Here is a 23,519-nt window from a genome sequence, read left to right on the forward strand (position 1 = left end):
GACTCGTTATCCTCATTTTCGTTGTCGTATTTGTTGTTGCCTCTGTTATCCTCGTTATCCTTGTATCTTCGTCATCGTACTCGTCGTTGTCGTTGCCTTTATAATAGTGACGGAGAGCGCGGGCGGTGGGACTTGCGAACAAGGTGGAAGCAACATCGCTTGAAGTGCCTCCAGTATCGAACCGACGCTCGTCGTGCGCGGGCACAGTACGTTCCTTTATGTATATACGTGCATTCCATATACTCAGGCACGCACGCGCGACATTTGCATACGCGTTACGTGCCGTCTCCAGTACGTAATCCGAAGTAATACGTGTTATATAAAATTGAGCCAGACATATTAACACATATTAATAAAGAAGAACGAACCGGGCCGGTGTGAACAGGCTACCAAAAGTAGTACCAGCAACAGCAAAAACAGCAGCTGTCCCTGTCGATGCGGACGACCGAACGTCGAGAGGGTGCGGTGTCAACGGCGCGTGAAGAATATTTTTTTTCTCTCTGTCTCTCTCTTTCTCTCTCTCTCTCTCTCTCTCTCTCTTTCTCTCTCTCTCTTTTCTATACAGTACATGGGGTGTGGTATCCATTGAACAGGTGTCTACTAATTGGTTTACATCTACGAAAGAATCAAAAAGAGCCGAGACTCTTCAATGAAGAAGACCGGAAGAGACGGCATTTGTAGAAAACATCGCTCGACGATCGTGAGGTCAACTTTCAATGGGATGACTGTACAGTAAATGAATCGAGCTCGATCCTCGCGAGCATAAATTAAACATAAAAATATGTCGCGACAAGGCACTCCACCTAGGAACGAAGGTGGTCCTGATCGTCAGGATAGTCCTAGAACGCCACGTGGTGGTCGACTTCGAGATAGGGTGAACTTTTTCGAACAAGTATGGACCGGTGGTCGAGGCTCACCAACAAGTACCGATGAACCTCCAGATGAAGTCGATTCCTCGCGTGCTCGTGTCTTCCGTTCATCATATGCGAGACCATCGTCAAGAACCAGCGATTCCTCCTTCGAAGAAAGTTTCGAGAGACTTATTGAAGAGGGTGATCTAAATGGCGCTAAAGTCGTCAAATTTGAGAAGGTCATCGTTAGAAAAAGTACTAGAGAAATAATCTCGTCGACCTCCATAAATGATCCTAATGTTTCTACAAGTGACCCGATCGTATTCCCGGAAATGAGTAGGACACCGAGCGAGGAACACGCCCTTGAAGACTCCGCTTATCAGAGTCATAGTCACGGTGCTCAAAGTCATGGTGGTAGTAAGTCCAGTTCGGTAACATCCTTTACTAAATTTCCATCGGAAGAGAATTTCTTTCAAAGAAGAGACAGTAATTCTCAACATTTTTCACCGGACGATCGACCACCATCCGTTTGGTACGCGGAATATCGTAACCAGAGTTTTCAGAATGTCGCTGCTAGAATGGAACACCTACGTAGCAGGAGCCAATACGATGCGCATATCGCTCAGATCAAAGGTATCATCGACTTTTTTTTTACTTTCAAGGAGAAATACTTCTTTTTTCTGTGTCTCGTATGTATCTCATATACATGTGGATATAATGTCAAGGATTCTTCGAACGTGAGAGGATTTATGTTTGCGAGTCCTTACAATTTTTCTTTTTCATACGAATCGAATCTTTTTACAACGATGACATTTTCATTTAATTTACCGAGTTAATCTTGTTTAAAGATGAAAACATTCTATGTATTTTAGGTAAACGTAAAATTTGTTATAAGAATGTGTAAGCATATATGTATCTCGATTACAAATTCTACACATATAGATACATAGATTTAAGTATTTATTTATAAGATCTTTCCAATTTTGTTAATCGTACTTTATTAATCTGAGAAAATCGAAGGTGAGATATTATTCGCTTAATTTTATTGTTATTTGTCACTTCGACGATTACTTCTTTTGAAATTTGATAGTATCTTTAATCATTGATTATATTCGTTTAATGCTTATCAGTGCACTCTTATAATGTTTACTCTTCTTTATCATGAATTAAGCTGTTTCCTTGATAAAATTTGATTGAAAGAATTCGATACTTTTTAGAAAATTTATTGTAATTTCTCTTGGTAACGTGTATTGAAAATTGAAATACGCAGAAAACGTAGAACGAGAATATTTTCTTAACAGAGAATTAATGAAACGCGTAACATTGTGTGTTTCCATTGGTTTTTAGGTCGTTACTCATCGATCAATCGTCGTTATCGTTTCTTAATTGCAGCGTATAAGTACATCTATCTCTTAATAGATCTCACGGTGTCGTTTAATTATAGTTTACGTATGGGTATTAACGTTTAATGATTATTAAAGTTACAACCTCTGGTTGGTTTTATATATCGCACGAGAGATTAAGGTATTTAATTATAATTATATAAGGTATAAAACTCTCGAATCTTTTTCAACGAGCTCATAATAGAATAAATTCATTATCAACGATCGAAAAATTAGGTTTTTCGATGCAAGGACATTGAGAATGTGCAATGCATGAAAATAATAACGCTTAGAATTAGATTTATTCTCTTAAATATCACGGTCATGAATCTGACATCTTTTACAAATTCTCATTATTATCAAGTAATCATCTTACGCAAGTAGTCTTACTCAGATTTCATTTTTAACAACTCCTTTACATAATTTCTCATAATGCATTCTCATCTTTCATTTTTTTTATTCGCCGATGCGATAATTTATAAATTTGATGTTCGAAGTAAGTAGAATACTTTTTTCCATTTTTTTTTGTTTATTAATTCTTCATCTTCGAGCAATTTTTGTTTAATCAAAAGTATCTTAATTAACGATGGTTGATGGTTTCGATCTCATTGTTAAATCATGGTATGCGTACAGTAAAGTGTTACGGTAGTAGACGTCATCATAAAGGCGATATTCTACGCTATTGTTTACAATTTGCATCGGACTGTGATAGTAAATTTAAGCGACAGACAGACATATATAAACCTCAATGTGGTAACGCCGCTAATGGTTAATGGTGACGTAAGCGAGCAGCGTCAGTTCAAGGCTATCGCCTTTCCTATCTTCTTGGTCGAATCGTGTTCGCTCTTTCGCTCTCCGATTTCTTTTCCTGAATGTGTAATCTGTCTACATGGCGAGGAACGATTATTGCATGCCGTGATCAGAGATCGCCTTCGTTGATTTTCGTAAGAAGACGAATAAATTAAATGGGAATTATATAGATATGTATTAAAAGAACGCATGTTTTAACATAAAGATCATTAAGTCTAAGCCCTTGTATCTTTCTGGTTTCTTGTATGATTACATTAATTTTACATATATATTATGTATTTAGCTTCAGAAAATGATTTTATAAAATAGTCTCGGAGTAAAGTAATTCGGTCTCAGGAGAATAATGAGAACTTTTATTTTATATTTTATTTCTTACAAGCTCGACAATGATCATGGTGAACGCTCGCTATTATCTCTTTGAATAAACGATTACGAATAATATGTATGCCGACGATGGTAAGGCTGGTTCTGCCCTAAAAGAAAAAGTCAGTAGTTGACGGTCCAATTGGGTCGATCGATAAGCTTCTGTGAGAGTCCTCTTGTATGTATAATATAGCTAGACAAACCATTTTCAAAGAAAAAATTAACGAAAATTGATCGATTTCTCGAATAAATTTTTGTTTTTATCAAAGATATTATTTTAGATAAAAAAGTATGTTATTTTTTTATGGTTCGTACTGATAGTCTTAAAGGATTATCACTGAGGACTAGTATAACTATTGTAACGTATTTCTGGCAATTTTGATTTAGTTAGTCGTCGTAGCAATTTAAGAACAGGAGTGGTAAAAATAAATTCAATCGACTTTAATTCACATACATTGCTTATTCGTATCAATTTACTTCGAATTTTAAAGGTTTCTGGTTACTATATACTTAATGATATTTTTTTTAAATGATATTGTTCCATATTCGATGTTCGATTGTGACCATTCCGTTAATATTCGATTTACATTTACATTTCTGGGTTTACATATTTATACAAGATCTTAATAAGTGTCGTTCCACATAAACCGGTTCGTGCATTTGCATGCGTCACAATTTCTGTACTTGTTAGTAAACTTAAATGCGAATCCTAAGAACATATAACATGCGATCTTATGATTTGTGAAATATCAATTAATGAGCAATTACCAAATAATTTTACAGCGATTACCAATACAATCAACGATAATAATTAATGATGAATCATAGGAAAGTTTAAGTAAAATTTTAGTTTTTTATGAAAATGATTTTTCATTTCTTTTGTTATTAACAGCTCAATAGTTAGCAATTTTTATTTGATTTATCGATGCTTACGAATTAATTCGAAGTCGTTGAGAGAGAAAGTAGATATTCTGCTAAAGAAAGTCTTCTCAATTCATTGATAGCTTTTTTTTTAGATTAACCATCTAATTATTAAGATAAGAAATTGTCGGAGCATTAAATATTACGAAGTTAGTACGTGATTCAAAGAAATTTTAGTTCATGGTCCAAAGTTTCTATATCGATTGTTATAAGAATCGTTAATCTTTCTTTCACCTGTTAAAATCTAGTTCATTTAAATGTAAAATAGTTACAATAACTTTGAATAAAGTACACGTAAATAAGAATAAAAGCTCGATTTGTTCGTAAGAAAACGTTAAGATATTCATGCGACATGTCAAAGTTTAAGACATTTCTCTGTTATATTTCCGATTGTTCATAGCCACAGAAATTAGGAATAGGAACGTTTAGGTCGGATAATTTCAACGTACAGTCATCTACACATTTTGCGGCCTCCACGCTTTTTTGGTGTTCGAGTAGTAGCACAAGAGCACGAATATTCTGCCATCCGGTATCGTCACGCGAACTTAGAATCACGAATATCCTAAAAGATCTAAAATTAAATCGATCGAGTGTTTTACGTTGCATTTCTTGCTTAGGAAATAATATGATCTTGAAAAGTGCAATATATAAAAATGACAAGATATCGATCTTAATTGGCTTATTTTTTCTTTTTTTTGTATTTAAATAATTCTCAACGTTTTTAATGACATTCAATTGTAATTGTACATTTTAAGAATAATCACGCTTGAAGCTGCAATCACTAATACGACTAATAAGTATTCATAAACAAGATAATGAGACAATAATTACAGAGAGGAATTTATAATGACGTTAAAACCTGCTGATCATTGTAGTTAGCACTTTTTACTTACTAATATACTTTTACACTTTATACTTATTAATATACTTATGACTATGCGTGACTATTCACTATTAGAAATATAAAGGTTACAGACCTATTGTGATTTATTGAATTTTCCTAAGGAACTTATATATACAACTTCAATAACATTTACACGAATATTCGCGACTAGATATCAATGTCCTGAATAGTATCGATTAAGAAAGCTGATAAGAATAGTAACGATTAATAAAAAAAATCAATATACTGTAACTTCCTCTTTAAAGATTCCATTACGTATAGTAGATTGACGTAACATAGAGTAGACATGAAAATTGAACACCAATTGCGTAACTTTCACCTATAGAGTTTCATGGGAAACTCGTGACATGTAATTTGTCTATTGATAGCATTGTGTACCATGTCAATGTACCGATTAATAGCCATTGATTTAATTAATAAAATTTTACCATTGAATCGAATCACATATTTTTTTTTTATTACAGATTAACAGAGATATCGTGTATCTAAACAGTATCATTAATAACTCGTGTACATTGATAATAATATTTAAAAATAGCTAAAAAATAAAGATGATATGATATCTGTAAATATACGTATAAATAGAACAGGTTGTAAAGATTCAGGTGCTTAATTTTTTGTTATACAACATAAAAATCATTATCTCTTTTTATTTAAACACTATTATTATTGATTTATTTTATCAGTCTTATTACCAACGCTTATATAATACAAAGGTTTTATCGATTCGTAAATTTTGTATATAAACAGAAGAGAAATCATCGCTTTAGATAATATTACTATCTTACGATTAATGATGAATTTTTTAATTTCTTTGAAATAGATTGATAATCAAACTTTTTTTAATTTGAATCTCTGAAGTTTATTTATAGTCTTTAGTTTATATGTCTCAAAGAGTTAAACATTAATTGTATATCTAATTAGTTACATATAAATTTTAGTACTTCTAATAATACGTATATTAAGTAAACCTCGTGCACTGATGCGACGACCGATGCGAAGGTGACAAATATGACGGCATATTTAAAAATAAAGCAGTCATCGTAACGCGCTTCGTCAGTATTATGACGCAATCACTTTAATGAAAGTTGTTTTTTATTGAAGAATATGAAAATAAAAAGAAGTAATAAAAATTATTCGATGCATTCGTAAAAATCTCAAAATATTGTAATGGAAAATTTTCTTGTTTCAGATGAACAAGAACGTGTACAGAAGAAGACTTTTGTTAATTGGATCAATTCTTATCTTTCAAAGGTAAACAATAATATATCATAATGATTAAATATATAAATTCAAGAAGTTATAATATCGCGTAAAATAATGTCTATAATATTTCCTTAATTTCTATTTCTACAACATTAATGATTTGAAAATGGAACTTTGCTAAATTTTGATCCCCTTCAGATCTTACCACTTTTCTGTTTCCGGATCTTTCAAAACTTAGCCTGTCGGCTCTGATACGCATGCATGATACCACTTACTATGTGTATGTTGAAAGTAGTGCACTATAAAATTAAACTAAGTTCGAAGTTCGTTTAAACTGTAGAATAAGTCTGTATAAAAGTACTTTGGTAACTGGTATTACTCGTTTTAAACTCTTTCCGTTTCATAAATAGAATATTGATTACTGTTTTTCTCTTGCAATATAATATAATAAATGTATTTCTTTTTTATTATTAACTTTGTCTACAGCGAATTCCGCCCTATCATGTAGACGATTTAATTGAGGATTTGAAAGATGGTACTCGTTTACTCGCTTTGTTGGAAGTTTTGTCAGGTGAAAAGTTGGTGAGTATAAATAGACTATGAAATACTCGAAATATTTAGTTATAATCTAACGAATAATCTTCCATTTGCAGCCAATGGAAAAAGGCCGTAATCTAAAAAGGCCTCATTTTCTTAGCAATGCAAATACAGCTTTACAATTTTTACAAAGTAAAAAAGTTGGTATTAGTACCGTATAATAGTAATCGTTTATTTTCAATGATTTGTGTAAATCTAATAATAATAATTATAATTATTTTTTTAGATTAAGTTAGTGAATATAAATTCATCCGACTTAGTCGATGGACGGCCTCCGGTAGTGTTAGGCTTAATATGGACCATCATTCTATACTTTCAGGTATATTTAATTCTTTTGAAATTTGAGTATATAGTGCAGACTACGCAGAAGCAAACCTCTCCATTTTTGAATGCGATAGCAGCTTAACCATAGAGCTCGAGATATATTATTTTTAATACGATCTGATCATATATATATATATATATATATATATATATATATATATATATATATATATACTTATAACGCTGCAGCTTCGTTTTCACTTACTCAGTACATAAATGGGCTAACTTGTGATCCATTATGAACTAATAATGTTTCCATTTAAATCTTCTAATTCTCAAAGGTAACAAGTTAAGTCTACGTAGTCGCGTTTAATTTTTATCGCTTGAAATTTCTATTCACAAGTATACACTAAACAATATTCATTTATAATTTGCACTTAAATAAATTATTAACTTTCACAAAGTGTAAATCGAATTGATCATCACTATGCTAACTGTATGTATTCCAATAAACAAGCTACGATCAAAGGATCGAAAGAGGGTGAGTAACGAATCGTAAGTTTGGGAAAATGATCACAGTGGATTTACAGAACATTGCACGTGCATGTCCTTGCGCATTTATAATAGTTGCGCACGCTAGAGCATTTTAAATACTTTTTATTTTTATGAAATAAATCATCATTTAAATTGTTGTTTAAATCGATTTTGTAGATCGAAGAAAATACAAGGGCTTTAGAGTATCTTGGCCAAACTTGGGGTAGTCAGAGTAGTCTTGAAAGTCTTGGAACTCAAGGCTCAGCAGCCAGTGAACGAAAACGTATCAGTAGTGAAAAATGGAAACAAGGTGCACGAAAAACTTTGCTCCAATGGGTTACTAATACTCTTCCCAAGTTAGTATTACTTCAATATTAGATTTCTTTATATATTTATTTTATTTATCGAAATAAAAAATGTGTACATGTAAAACATATCCAGTAATATGAATTTTATTTTTGTTTTTGTAGAGATATTGGTATACAAGTGCGTGACTTTGGTGAAAGTTGGAGAGATGGTAACGCTTTCTTAGCTATCATCGACGCTATCAAATCAAATCTGGTAAATATAGCAGCTATGAAAGAAGGAACGAACAGAACACGATTAGAAACAGCTTTTGAAGTAGCTGAAGTAGAACTTGGTATAGCTCGTCTACTAGATCCTGAAGACGTTGATGTACCTCAACCGGATGAGAAATCTATAATGACATATGTTGCACAATTTTTACATAATTATCCAGATCCAAAGAGTACGAATGTAGATTCTTTCTCGTCTATAAAACAAGAATACGATGATCTTCTTAATTGGCTTAACGATAGAACAAGATATCTCGAACAATTCGATAGAAATAATTCTTTTCCACCCAATTATTCGGTATGTTGTAATTTTTTCTATTACAATTTTATTTTGTATTACAATGTACGTGGTAAATTCTATAAACGTCTAATAATTGTATATCTTTTAGGAATATATTTCATTCAATGAAGAAGTTGAAGAAAAAAGATTACTTTATAAAAAATTGCAAGGTTTAGTAAATACTCCTTCAATAATAAATATCACACGTGATTTTTTAAAATACATACAAAAATTATGGAAAACATTGGAATTATTTGTACGTATTCAGAATATTTTTATTCATATTTTTATTACAAGACAACAGCTATGAAATTTTTCATGAAATTTATTTTAATTTTCGCAGATGTTACATTGGATCTGGTTATTAGATTCTACATTACCTGGTGATTTAGGTCTAACAGGTAGATGGCTTGCTCGTGCAGAATGTCTCTTGAATTCGGATGAAGATATACCCGAGGAAATGACCGAAGAAACAGCTAATATTATTTTGGAAAAATTAGAAGATCACAAAAAGTTTTTCTTAGATTCACCAACAATGGTTGAAAAGTTCGAACAAGCGAAAAATTCGCCATTTGCACAACAAGTTTTACGTGAACAAATCGAAAATATGACCATACGATTTAGTAGTTTACCATCTAAAGCTGCAAAGCGAAGGATCAAATTAAAGTTCCTAGAACACAAATGTTGTCTTGTTGCTTTCCTTTATTTAGTAGAAACGAAATTGAAAGGCTGGAACATTAAATATGGTACCGAGGAAAAAGTTCATCAAATATTGGAACAGTATAGAAATTTTGTTTCTAGAAATAGAATTTTCCAAGAATTTCAAAAGGCCTATTTAGATATGCAACAGGTTGTTGATGAATACAAACGTGATGGTGACATAGGTAAGAAAGATACGTACAGATAAAGATATATATTTTTAAATATTATTAATATTTTAATGTTATATATAAATGATATTAACTATTTTTTTATGTACATTTTAATGTTATGTATATTATATAGATAAGGAAGAATGCCAAGAAATAGATCGCTTTATGCGAGAAACTGGTGAAAAGTGGAAAAATGTATCTGTGGATTTAAGATGCGTACAAAGCATGCTTGAAGAAGTTGTTGCTTATTGGCGTCGATGGACTATAGGATCAGACGAATTTGAAAATTGGTTACTTCGTGCACAATCTTCCTTGAATTTGCCAGAAGAAGAGAAAATGGAATTCTTTCAAGATATTAGTATCTGGAAGGATAAACATCAACAACTTTCAGATACCGTTAGTTTTCTAATAGCTACTTCCGAAGATTTCGTCGCTCTTAATCTAAAAGAACGTTATATCACTCTAACCAACAAATGGGAAAACATTTTCCAAGAAGCCAAACAATATATGCATGCTGGTGATCTATTAAGAAATAGGAAGGATTATAGAGTAGGGGTTGAAACTTTACAGAATTGGTTAAGAAATGCAGAGTCTGCTCTTTCGACTTCACAGTTGACTTCTACAGAACGTATCAAAGCCTACGGAGAAAAACTTCAAACGCTTCATAACGAGGTTGAAGATATAGAAGATCTCTTCAAGAATATCAGTAGAAAATTCCAAACTCTTATACAAGAACTATCTCGTGATGAGGTCGATAAAATGATGAATACACTTAAAAAAGAAAAAGAAGCTTTGGTAAGAGTTCGTGCTTTGATACCTATGCAATTGCATTTATATCATCAGCTTTTGGTACAACAAGAATCTTTGGAAGCTGGTAGAAAAGAAATATCTACATGGTTGGACGAAGCTGAGAGATTATTGAACAGTATCGATCTTTCGGGTGGTAGAGACGCGATCTTGGCTCAATTAGAACGACACAAAACATTTTTCTTACGAACATTATATTACAAATCAATGCTTGAATCCAAGAACAAGATATTTGCTAGTATAGTTAAATCTGTGGATAATAGTGTTGATACAGATGTCGATACAGATGAAAATGGTTTAACTTTGAAAGAATTAAATGAACGATTTGCTAGAGTCTGTCAGTTGGCACAGATGTGGGAACAACGTCTTCAAGAAGTAATAAGATGCTTGACGAAATTCAAGGAATGTGAACGACAAATTTCTGAATGGTTATTATCTGCCGAAACACTTCTTAACGATATACATATTGACAATCGTTCGTCCGTTGAATATCATAAGAATTTCTTCAGTAAGGTAAATGAAAAATGGATCCAAGATTTAATAAATACTGCACAAGATTTCAGAAATGTTTTACCAATTGAACAACAAGCCCCTATTACTGAAACTGTAGAAAACTTACAAAAACGTTGGAAAGAAGTACTTACTTTTGCACCGCTTCATCTTATGAAACTAGAATTTCGATTGGATGAAGCAACGTTGCTTCAATATCTTAAAGAAATTGAGATGGAAATTAATTCAGAACAACAAGCTCTAATTCAGAATAATGATATCGATAGTATACTTCAACGAAATAAAGAGTTTTTTGTTAATCGTGGTGTTATCCATAATGTTGAGAGATGTTTGCAGACATTAAAAAAGATTAGCAACACCTTCAGCCAGCTAAAACCAAATGATAATAGTTTAAATCAAGAAATTGCAAGAACCGAACATTTGTGGACTGAAACTACTAAGAAAATAGATCATCTTAAAGAGCAGCTCTATCAGATTCCTCAACAATGGGCTACCTACAGAAAAAAGTATATCGACCAGTTGATTTCTGTATTGATTCAATCTTTGTGTATCGTTTTATGCTTTATCACATCTTTCTTCTAGATTCGACGAGATGGTACAATGGATGGATCATGTTGATAGTATCCTGAAAACTATTTTACATGAAGTGAATACTCTGGAAGAATTTGAAAAAGAGAAAGCTGTGTTTCAGGTATTTATAACATTCTTCTTATTTAATATTTTAATAATAACATATCAATATTTATTCTTGCTGTACGGATAGATCGAAATTATGACGGTAATTAAACTTCAATTCTTATTCTTCATATGTATAAGATAAATATTATTAAAATTTTAAAAATAATTCTATCTAAAAATATATATTTTGTTGCTGTTCTAGAAAATATGTAAAGAAGCTGATAATCAACGCGAAGAGATGAAGTGGTTAGTTCAGACATTGGATGCACTTATCTCCAATCGTTTAGATCACGAAGCAATTTCAGAGCAGAAGAAATTGGAACAGCTCATCAGCCGATATAAGAATTTAATACCAACGATAGAAATTACAATGACAAAAACAGACATCTATTCGAAAAGCTATACGTACAGAAAAGAAGTTCGAGAAGTGTGTACTCTTTTGCGCAAAGTACGAGAACAATCAAAGAAAGAGATTCCACTTGCACATCCTGAAAATCTTCCATCTGCTGTAGCTCACCAAGAAACGCGTCTTCAGCAACTAGAGCAAGAAAGAGCCAACATCGTTAGCATGTTACAACGTGGGAAAGATCTTTTGAAAGATCAACACGCACCTACCTTCATATCTTCCGAAGTCCAACAATTAGAAGTTAACTGGAATGATACATATGGCCAGAGCATAGAAACTTTGAAATCTTTAAAGAATACACAGAAATTATGGACTGCTTATGAAGAACAAAAAACAGAAGTTCTAAAACTTATGAAGCAAGCTGAAGAAGAATTAAATAGAGTTAAATCAAGCGTTTATAGTGACGCTGTACAAATGTCTGTTGATCTACAGAATAAGCAAGAATTTAGCTCAACTTTAGAAAAATCTGCTAAAGAAATGATAACTAAATTGCGCGACATTCAGTCTAATTTATCGGACGTAACACCGTTGGAGAAAAAAGAATTTGTGGAAAAAGAAATTATAGAAACGGAGAAGAAAGTGGAAACTACGTTGAAAGTGTTACATAAGACGGTTATGCATCTTCAGGAATATAATTCTAAATGGACCAAATTCCAATCAAAATTTGGAGAATTACAAAATTGGACTCAACAGCGAATTCCGCAATCTTTAGCGGAAATTGAGAATTATACTATATCTCCTGAGGAACGGCTACATAAAACTGAAAACTTACAGAAGGAAATTCATGAAAAGATACAAATTCTGAAAATTCTCAAAGAGGAATCACAAACACTCAAAACAGGTAACGTTTACTTCATTATAATTGTATATACTTAAGTATAACACGTACGTTTTAATCTTTTTTAAATTTAAATAAATTATAACAAGTAATACAAAACAATTATTGATTAACAGATGAGACTGATGGTGCGGAGTCCAAACGTTTGGATAAGGAACTCGAAAGTCTTCAAAAAATGGTAACATCGTTTCAAGAAAATAATGAAATACAACGGCAGATAGCTGCACAAAATCTTGCTACATGGAAAGAATATGAATTAGGAATTCAGAAAGTGAAACCTTGGGTTGAAGAGGCAGAATCCAAAATATCATCGATGGGGAATAAACCTATGACTTTAGAACAAGCTATCAAAATGTTAGACATTGCGAGAACTTTCGAAACTCAATGTCAACAACAACTTCCTCAAGTTCAAAATCTTTCAATAATTAGTCAACAAATTACAAAAAGAAGTGCTGCTCCTGATGAAATTGATGCTATTTATAGGAGATGGAACGTGGTTCACGATATGGCTATACAAATAACGACAAAATTGGATAAATTAGTTTCTTGTTGGAACAATTTCGAGAGCGACACTAAAGAATTTACTGAATGGTTGCAAAAAAGCGAAAAAGCTTCTCTTGTTGTACCAAATATTCAAACACCAGAAGTCAGTAAGCTTGAGCAAGAATTGGCTAATCTAAAAAGCTTTAGTAAATCTATATCCGACCATCAAGCTCAATTAATATCTTTGACTCAAGTATCTGATCACATTAGCCATGGTTTATCTTTGGAAGGTGCAACTAATTTAAAAAATCGTGTGTCAGATTTAAAATCGCGTGTCAGTAAGCTCGCTGAAACAGTACGACATCAAATCAATCTCGTTTCTGATTCTTTATTAGCAAGACAAGAATTCCAAATGAAAATAGCAGATTTTGAGAATTGGATGGCAACATTAAAATCAAATATTACTGATATCAATGAAGTGAACATTGATAATATTGATACTACACTGCAAGCTATTCACGCTTATCTTCAAGAACATTCGGAGAAGCAGCCAAGCTTCACAGCTATTTATGACGAAGTTAAACGTCTCTCTACACGGGGATCAAAACAAGAAGCCGCAGCTTTAGATGAGATATACGTTTCCTTAGCAGATAAATACAAAGACCTAGAAGATGAATTACATCAGAAGAAAAAGATTTTAGAGAAATGGATAGAGCTGATGAGTTGGTATAATGAAACTACAGCTCAATTAGAATACTATAAATACGAGGCTGAAGCTCGTAAACCAAGCGTCAATGATTTAAACAGACTTGCTTTAGAACTACAAGATGTACACTCCAAATTGAATACATGGAAGGATCAAGTAGGTGATATAGACAGCTCTTTGAAAGTGCGTATTCGTGATAAACAAGAGAATCCTCTTACAGCTTCCGCTTTAGTTAGCGATTTGGAAGCTAAAGCAGTCGTTTTAGAAATGGAATTATCAGCTAAACGTGAAAAATTGGAAACTCTTGGCGCCAGATGGGATAATTTCAAAAAATTACAAGACAAAATTACAGAAGATATTTTGAAAACTCAAAATAGTTTACAAGAAATTATTGACAATGTTGATTCTTGCGATCAGTTAGCACCAGCGGTAGACAAAATTGAACAATTGATAGAAATACATCAAGGAAAAGAACCTGACAAACAATTACTTCACCGTGAAGCTGACAATCTCATGCAGGAAGATCAAAGAGCCATGACTAACATTCAAGTTGTTTTGTCTTACGTTGATGCCAATTGGGAAAAGGTCTGCGTACTTCTTCAAGAACAAAAAAAGAAATATGCTGAAATGGACAATGATTGGAAACAATATCAAGAGGCAGAAGAAAGAGTACAAAAATTCATGAACGAATCTACTTTATTATGTCAAAGTGTGAAAGAAGTTCCTGATGACATAACGCAAGCAACAGTAGCTTCGGATAAATATAAAAGAGCATCGGAGATTTTAAAGAAAGGAAAACAATTTTTGGATAAAATGGAATGTAAGGCTCAACAGATTATGAAAGATGCTTCTCTTTTACCCAATTTTAAATCAGATTTAGTAACTTCAAATTTTAACGAAAATCGCAAGAAATATCAAGAAACTTATAGTAACATTATTGACAAACTTCAACTCTATGAAACACAATTAATTATTTGGAAACAAATAGAAGAAGCAAAATATGAATTAACACGATGGCTTACTGACACGAACGAAGCACTTACATCTGCTCATGAATGTTTACTTGATTCTGAAAGTAGCCAAATGCGATTAATAAGATATAACGAGGAATTGCCAGCTCATTTACAGTTTAAACAAGGAATTATCACCAAAATTGAACAATTAAAGAAATTAAATAAACATACTGATATACCAACATTAGATGCTTTAAGAAATTTGTTGGATGAACAATTTAACGTTGTTAAAGAAGCAGCAGAAAAATTAAAATCATTGACAATGACTTTGAATGAAAAGGAGAAAAATATTAGAAACGAGATCGAAAAATGTAGCGATTTAATATCTAAAATTCGCGAAGAAATTATTAAATGCGACGATTTAACTGGAGAAAATACGAAAATACTTGGTAGAATCAATAAGTGTCAAGAATTAAAAACTAAGCTCGATGAATGCGACTATACTTTATCAAAAATCGAAGAAAATCTTACAATAACGACATCGGAATACCCAACAATATCCAAGTCTTCTTTACACAAGGAACTTCAAGCTTTAATATTACGAAAAGACGGTGTTAGTAGTCATGCTGATAAAGTAAATGCAACGTTAGTAGCATTTTTAACGAAGCTATATAACGAGAAATTTGGAGCTCTTCAACGAATGGTAGCAATTCACAAAGAAAAAGTAATTTGGTGCGAACCAGAACAAAGCAGCGATCGTTATAATCTTGAAGTGAAAATGACTTCTCTCAACGACGTGGAAATTGGTATTGCTGATTGCGAAGCAAGAAAAGATGATACTGATAATTCATTAAAACTTTTAGAAACTGTTGAAAGTCCTGAAATCACGAATGTTCTCAGAATCGAGCGTGACAAGATTGCGGTAGAATTGGAATCTTTAAAAGCAAGTTATAAAAAGATCAAATCTGTTTTAGAATACAACGTTTCCTTGTGGCAACGTTATGAAAATCTATCTGAAAGCGTAGTCTCCTGGTTAAAAGAGAATGAAAACAGAATAAGAGCAGAAGCTTCTATATTACTTAATATAAACGAGATGGAAAACAAAATTAAAGAAATCAAGCAATTACAAACTTCTGTGAAGGATTATCATACTGTTTTGCAAAATATAATTGATCTTGGTGAGGATATTAACAAAGTTAGTCCTGAATCTCGTGTTAAACAATACGTAGGACATCTTGATAGCCGATACCAATCTATACTTAAATTTTTGTCACAATATTTGGACAGATTATATGAGCTAAAAGAAGGTAGAGATCAATATACAGCAAGTGTTACAGAATTACAGTCTTGGATAGAGAATGCTGAACGTAAATTGAAAGCTTTCAATGAGATTAGTGGTCCTAAACCTATGACATTTTATCAGTCACGATTAAAGGAATTAAAGGGTTTTGCAGAAGAAAGAGAAGCTGGTCAAGCCATTATGAATCATACAGCAGAATTAGGTGAAACTCTTTTTGCAAGAATCACTCCTGATTGCAGAGAATTTATTAGAACTGAACTCAGAAATCTACGTAATCGCGTTGATACTTTGACAGATCATGCTAATGTTATCTATAAACGAATTGAAAGTGATATGATGCATCGATCATCCTTTGAAGATAAATATTCGCAAGTGAAGCAATGGGTGATCGATGCAGAATCTAAATTAGATGATAAACAGATGCTTTTACCGAATCTTCAAGAAAAGAAGCTTGCACTTCAATCGTATAAAGCTATAGCGCAAGATGTTAATGTTCATAAAAATATTTTACAACAGCTTCAAGATCGTCTTGGTAAAACTCCGGATGATGAAGCTAGCGAAATGCTCAGCAGTGTTGTTGTAGCTTACGAGAAACTTTCAAGGAATGTAGAAGATCGAATTAGAATCGCTGATAAATTTGTTTCGAATCATGAATCTTATCTACAAACCTTTGAGAAGACACGCGATTGGATTAACGCGATAATTAACGAGACTGCACCTCTTATCGAGGATCTTCCTGTTGAACGAGACGTTGCTAAATCCAAAACAACTTTGATTAAAAATGTATTACAACAGAAAGTTGAAGGAGATCGTATATTGTCTGATTGTAATCAACAATTAAATATTATTCTTGAACAGACTTCGATTCCTGGTCATGCTGCTTTGATCAAAGGTTTCGAAGAGCAGAAAAAGAATTGGAAAGATTTCCTAGCACGTTGTGTAGCGACCTCTGATAAATTAAATCATTTTTTCAATCAATGGTCTGAATTTGAGAAAGTCGTTGAAAATCTAGAAGCATGGACAAAACAAATGGATAGTCAATTGAAAGATCAAAGTTTGAAAAGTACGGAAGAAGCTAAACGTATGCATTTGCAAAAGTTGAAGAACTTAGAAGAATGTATAGCACAGAAGGGTTCAGAGTTTAGCTCTGCTATAGAGAAAAGTCAAAGTATTGAAGGAAGTTCAGATTTATCGACAAGAATATCTCGACAGGCTACGAAGTATCAATCTCTTAAAAATCAAGTGAAAGAATCAGTATCACGGTATGAACAATTTGTAAAAGAACATAGTACATTCAATGAAAAATATAACGAATTAATGAAATGGATTACTGGAGTTCGAGCAGAATTAAAGAAGCACAGTGAAATTGTAGGTAATCTTTCACTGCTGCAAAATAGACAAAAGGCAATTCGAGATCTTAGTGATACGCGAACTAAAGAAAATGCTCGTTTTGAATCTATTATTGATCTTGGAGAAAAACTTTATTCACATACATCGCCCGATGGTCGCGAAATAGTAAGACAACAGTTGAGAGATTTAAGGACATTATGGAATACATTTTCAGAAGATCTACAATCTGCTACACAAAAGTTGGATCAGTGTTTGATGCATTTCGCTGAGTTCACGCTATCTCAAGAACAATTAACAGCTTGGCTTCGAGATGTTGAGAGCGCTATGGAACAACACACAGAATTAAAATCTTCCTTAGAAGAGAAGAGAGCTCAGCTCCAAAATCATAAAATAATGCATCAGGAAATAATGTCGCATCAAACTTTAGTCGAGTCTGCTTGTGATAAAGCACAACAACTTATCGATCAAACTAAGGATACGTCTTTAAATATTTATTTGCAAACGATCAAGCAACTTTTTCACGATATCGTCGCAAAATCTCAACATCTCTTAGAGAATTTAGAAGATTGCGCCGAGAAACATCATTGCTTTAATCTGCAATGTAAATACTTCTCCGATTGGCTTAGCGGTGAAAAAGAAAAGCTGGTTGAATGTAACGATATTACTGGTGAAAAAAGTGAAATTACTCGTCGTTTAACTACACTTTCATTGTTGAGAGATAATCAAATACAAGGTGCAGAACATTTTGCAAAATTGAAGCAACTTAGTTCAGCCATGATGAAGAGTACAGCAGCGAAAGGACAAGAGCTTATTAATAAAGAAGTATGTAGTCTCGAAAAAAGTCTTTCTCAATATCTGACTGACATTGGTAAGTATTCTTTTTATTATACATTAAATTTTTTATATTTATCAATTTATTATAATAAGATCATTACTTATGTCATGGCTTGTTTTATAGAATCTGTGGAAGAAAAGCAAAAAGTTGCTTTAAGAAAATGGCAAGATTTCGAGGATCAGTTAGAAGCTCATACACAATGGTTCTCTTCAATGGAGGCTACCTTTAGAGATCAACAACTTCAACCAACTTTGAATGACAAAGAAGCTCGACTTCAAGCTTTCAAAGAGAAACGAGACATAATTTTAAAACAAGAACAAGAGATTGATGCATTTGTTGATATATCTCATAATTTATTGCATTCCAGTGGTCTCGAACGTATTAAAATCTTGATCTCTCAAATTAGTTACAGGTAATAGAAAATATATTATATATCTTTAAAAATATATTATAGTTATATGTTTATACTCATTAATAAATATGAATTTATTTCAGATATCAATTACTTCATACATTTAGTAAAGAAGTAATCAATCGTTATCAAACTAGTGTCGATGATCACCAGACTTACGAAGATAAATTGAAATCTATCGATGTATGGCTTACTCCATTAGAACAAAGTTTGGCTACTTTGAAGAGAGAAGACATAGGTGGAAATCTTGAAGCAAAAGCTCTATGCTTGCAAGTGTTATTAGCTGAAAAAGAACAAGCCGAACATCGTTTATCCGGATTAACAACAGCTGGTGAAAGAATCTTGCCAGATACATCAGCTCAAGGTCGAGAAATTATCCGACATGAAATAAGACGTGTACGAGAACGATGGGATAGTCTTGCAGAAGGTATTGTTGAACAACAAAAGAAACAAGATGCTCAATCTTTACAATGGTCTACCTATCAAGAAACTTTGCAACAAACACTTCTTTGGTTAAATACTATGGAAAGAGCTATAAAACAGGATCCACCAGTAATGTGGCCTTCATTACAAGAGATCAGATCAAAGTTATTGAAGAATAAAGTAAGTATTCACGTACTAATGCAATTCTGATAAGAAACGAAAAAATTTGTTTAATGAAATTAATGTTTGATGAAATTTTAGACCTTACATCAAGAAATCCTTGCCCATAAACGTATTATAGAAGGAATTTCCGAAAAAGCCTATGCTTTGATTCAAGTTGCACAAGCACCGTCAGATATTCAAGATAAAGTAACTTTGGTTTCCGACAGATATGAGAAATTAGTAGATAGATCGCAAAAAGCGATAGCCAGTTTAGAGGAATTCCTTGATATATTCCAACAATTCCAAGATCTTCAACGCGCATATCAGGATTATCAGAAACAACAGTGGGAACAATTAACCAGTTATAGCGATTATACAGCTAATAAAACTACCCTCCAGAATAGATTAGTTAAGGTTCTCGAAATACAGGATAAGCAGAATGAAGGTGAATTGAAATTAAACGTTTTGGCTGAGCATGTCTCACAAAGTGCAAGCAGTTTATCACCAAAAGTATATTATGAATGCATGAAAAGAGATGTTGCAAACTTAAGGTAATTAAATTAAATGACCATGAATAAATTCGTTAAAAAACGTTAATAATCATTTATATTTCATTTGTTAGATTTGAGAGTAAGAACTTTGCGAATGCAGTTAGCGATGTGATTAGTTGCATAGAAGAAAGAATACAACAATGGAGTGAATATGAAAATTTGTTGGAACAACTCATTATTTGGTTGGCCGATGCAGAAACATCATTGAAGAATTATTCATTAAAAAACACGATTGAAGAAAAACAGGAGCAATTGGAAAAATATCAAGTAAGTTATCATTAGAAAATATATCCTAATTTACTATATTAATTAAAGTTTAGATTAATACGCATAAAAGAGGAATCGTGTCAACATCCATAATTGGACAATTTTTTTTTTATTTTGTTTAATTCAAAATTTGTAATGGAATTTCTTAGGAACTACAAAAGGTTGCAGAAACACGGAATACGGATGTAATTGAATTGGTGGCGCTTGGTGACCACCTTGAACAAGTAAGAGTGAATTCTTTACAAGCAATGCCTTGCAGGCTGCAAAATATGAATGATGCAGGCTTCTAAAAAAAAATTGTTTTTATCACTCTTCCTTGCTATCTTTTCCTGTTATAGTAAATAATAATTAAAAAAAATATCAATAAATAGCTATTTAAAAACATACTTTTTTACGTATATAAAATACATATGTATTTCTATATATATTTTTTTTTAATTGTTATAATGCTCGAACTAATTTATAATGCATAGTTTGCTCTATTAAATATTGTACGATACTCGAAGTAATGCTTCGTTAATATTTTTTGGTATAATATGGTAAAAATATAACTAACCGCTCGTATATATGATGATGTCTCATTTGTATAACATATCAACATTGGTATCAATCAGTATTAATTATTCTACTTTTGTAAATATATTTAAGATATGATCATTTCGTTAACTATGACTTTCTCCTGTAAGAAATTAATTAATTTAAATAATTCATTTGTTTGCTACAGTCGTTAATTGCGAATCTCAGACAAAATGAAGTAGACTTCGATAAAATGAGATATGATTCTTCGGATTTGATCCAGATTAGTGGCGAAACTAGATTTTCTTCTAGCGTTCAACAGATCACTTCTCGATTTCAATCAATACAAACAACTGCTAAGGTAAATTTTCGAACAAATTTTTTAAACATATATTTAACAATGATAAAATCAAATTAACATAATTTTATTGATTGTAGGAACTCGTGAAGAAATGCGAACAAGCTACCGCAGATCATACTGCATATCTAGAACGTTACAAGCAATGTTCTGAGTGGCTAGCTACTGCAAGGGGCCGTTATCAATCAGTCATTGATAATTTGTGTGGCACACGTCAAGAATTAATCTTAAAAGCTGATACTTCAAAAGAACTTTTAGGACGACAATCGTCAGCAATCTCTTTACTGAATAGTACAATCGAAACCGGTGAACGTTTATATCCTACAACTGGCGTAGAAGGTAGAGAAATCATTCGTCAACAGTTATCGGACCTTCAACAAGTTTTAGAAGGATTATACGATGATATTGCTTCAACGGAACGTGACTTACAAGCTAGGATCGCAAAATGGTCAGGTTTCGACGAGTGTAGCGAAGCCTTTGAAAATTGGTTAAAAGATGCGGAATCTCAACTAAAAGAAGATATCGAATTAAAAACTACCTTGGATGAAAAACGAGGACAATTGCAAATCTATCGTACTTTCTTGCACGACGCTCAAATGCATCAACAGGATTTGCTTGATCTTTCAGATAAAGCAGATAATCTTCCAGAGCGTACAGACAAAATTGATTCTATAATAAACAAATTAAAACGTAGGCATGCTGAAGTACTGAAACGTGCCGCAACTTTTGTTGAAAGATATGAAGGAATCGTTAGCGATCATCAACAATATAGTAAGGCTGTATTAGATACACACGAATGGCTGGATGCAACTCATAATGCTGTTAATCTTTGGGGTGACACTGAATTAGAACGAGTATCTCTACATACGAATTTAGATCGTTTACAAAATCTTTTACATACGCTTCCGGAAGAGGAACCAAGAGTTCAACAAATTCGAATTCTTGGAGAAAAAGTGATACCTGGTACTTTAGAAACAGGTCAAGTAAATATACGATCACAGATTGATTCGTCTCAACAAGAATGGGAAGGTTTAATATCTGCTGTCAAATCGACTATCGAAGCATTAGAAAATAAATTGCAACAATGGAACGAATTTGAGAATTTAAAAGAAAAATGTCTAGTTTGGATCAAGGATACAGATACAAAACTTCATGCTGTAGATCTGAAATCAACTTTAGCAGAAAAGAAAGACCAATTAGAAAAATTACGTTCACTTCAAGGAGAAGTACGTGCTAAAGAACTTGAAATTGATGCGGTTACGGAAAGAGCACAGCAGTTACATAAAAATGTATCTTCGCGAACATCACATATATCAGAATTGAGTATCAAATATCAACAAATATCAAGCAAGGTTAAAGATTTAAACAATCGATGGCATCAGTTTGTTGCTGTACATCAAGAATTTGATAATCAATTATCCGAATGTAGCAGATGGTTAAACGACATAAAGAACAAATTAGCTTACTGTTCAGACTTAAGTGCATCATCACAAAAAGATTTAGAAAATAAAATGGAAACTATGCAAGATATATTGCTGTATAAAGAGGATGGATTTGCTAAAGTTCAAAATATCGTCGAATTAGCTCAAGCTGTTTTGGCAAATACCGCACCAAATGGACATCAAGCAATAAACGAAGCATTAGCACATCTTCAAGAACAATGGAGTGCTGTAGCATCGAAAATGCTTGAGACGAAAACGAATTTAGATGATTCTATTAACAAGTGGGCTGGTTTACTCGAACAAATTCAATTGATTAATAAGACTAACGAATATATGCAAACATCGTTAGAAGAAATGTCTCAATTCCAAGCGACAATGACAGAAAAAAGAAGTCAATTAGAACGTATAAAAGCTTTAGAAGAGAAAATTAGATGCGAGAACATAGAAGTTGAGAGTTTGAAAGCTGAAGTTGCTGAAATGATTGCGAGTGGACAACAAGGATTAGCTGCTTCTCATGCACAAGATATATTGAGCCGATTTGACATTCTCTTTGAAAAAATCAAATCGCTATTAGCAGAACGAGAAGAACAATATAAGGATCACCGACTTTATAAGGAAGCTCATGATAATTTGATTACTTGGCTCAATCGAGCGCGTGAGAAGATACCAGCGATAAAACAGAAATCACTAAGTGATAAATTAGCTATAGAAAATGCTGTTGTACCTTTGGAGAGTCTCTTAAATAAGAAAGCCCAAGGTGAATTGTTGGTAGAACATTTACAACATACTGGAAAAGTTGTATGTGTTAGTACAAATGTTCAAGGTCAACAAGTTATCAAGAATGAAATTCGTGCTCTTACTGAAAGCTTTGAAGGATTATTTAAAGGTAAGATTATAATTTTTTTTCCTTATATAATGCATTTATTAGATATAGTAATAATTAAAATATATTTATTATGTACA

General features: G+C 32.6%; 1 protein-coding gene across 1 annotated transcript in view; it reads left to right on the forward strand.

Annotated features, from left to right (window-relative positions):
• The first annotated feature begins 153 nt into the window (after nucleotides 1-153).
• The window catches only part of LOC124432683 (nesprin-1), a 40,275-nt gene continuing 16,909 nt past the window's right edge, over nucleotides 154-23,519 (forward strand). The window contains exons 1-22 of the mRNA XM_046981768.1: nucleotides 154-1,484; nucleotides 6,424-6,485; nucleotides 6,924-7,019; nucleotides 7,091-7,174; nucleotides 7,261-7,353; nucleotides 7,816-7,839; nucleotides 8,010-8,188; nucleotides 8,303-8,705; nucleotides 8,797-8,943; nucleotides 9,031-9,571; nucleotides 9,693-11,382; nucleotides 11,459-11,567; nucleotides 11,640-11,654; nucleotides 11,757-12,801; nucleotides 12,915-18,458; nucleotides 18,549-18,837; nucleotides 18,921-19,440; nucleotides 19,522-19,973; nucleotides 20,045-20,240; nucleotides 20,390-20,464; nucleotides 20,965-21,117; nucleotides 21,195-23,442. Of these exons, the coding sequence (XP_046837724.1) occupies nucleotides 782-1,484; nucleotides 6,424-6,485; nucleotides 6,924-7,019; nucleotides 7,091-7,174; nucleotides 7,261-7,353; nucleotides 7,816-7,839; nucleotides 8,010-8,188; nucleotides 8,303-8,705; nucleotides 8,797-8,943; nucleotides 9,031-9,571; nucleotides 9,693-11,382; nucleotides 11,459-11,567; nucleotides 11,640-11,654; nucleotides 11,757-12,801; nucleotides 12,915-18,458; nucleotides 18,549-18,837; nucleotides 18,921-19,440; nucleotides 19,522-19,973; nucleotides 20,045-20,240; nucleotides 20,390-20,464; nucleotides 20,965-21,117; nucleotides 21,195-23,442 (14,668 nt within the window). The 5' untranslated portion in view covers nucleotides 154-781. The remainder of the gene's footprint in view (nucleotides 1,485-6,423; nucleotides 6,486-6,923; nucleotides 7,020-7,090; nucleotides 7,175-7,260; nucleotides 7,354-7,815; nucleotides 7,840-8,009; nucleotides 8,189-8,302; nucleotides 8,706-8,796; nucleotides 8,944-9,030; nucleotides 9,572-9,692; nucleotides 11,383-11,458; nucleotides 11,568-11,639; nucleotides 11,655-11,756; nucleotides 12,802-12,914; nucleotides 18,459-18,548; nucleotides 18,838-18,920; nucleotides 19,441-19,521; nucleotides 19,974-20,044; nucleotides 20,241-20,389; nucleotides 20,465-20,964; nucleotides 21,118-21,194; nucleotides 23,443-23,519) is intronic.

This window comes from Vespa crabro, chromosome 1, assembly GCF_910589235.1.
Source record: "Vespa crabro chromosome 1, iyVesCrab1.2, whole genome shotgun sequence".
Classification (NCBI taxonomy): domain Eukaryota; kingdom Metazoa; phylum Arthropoda; class Insecta; order Hymenoptera; family Vespidae; genus Vespa; species Vespa crabro.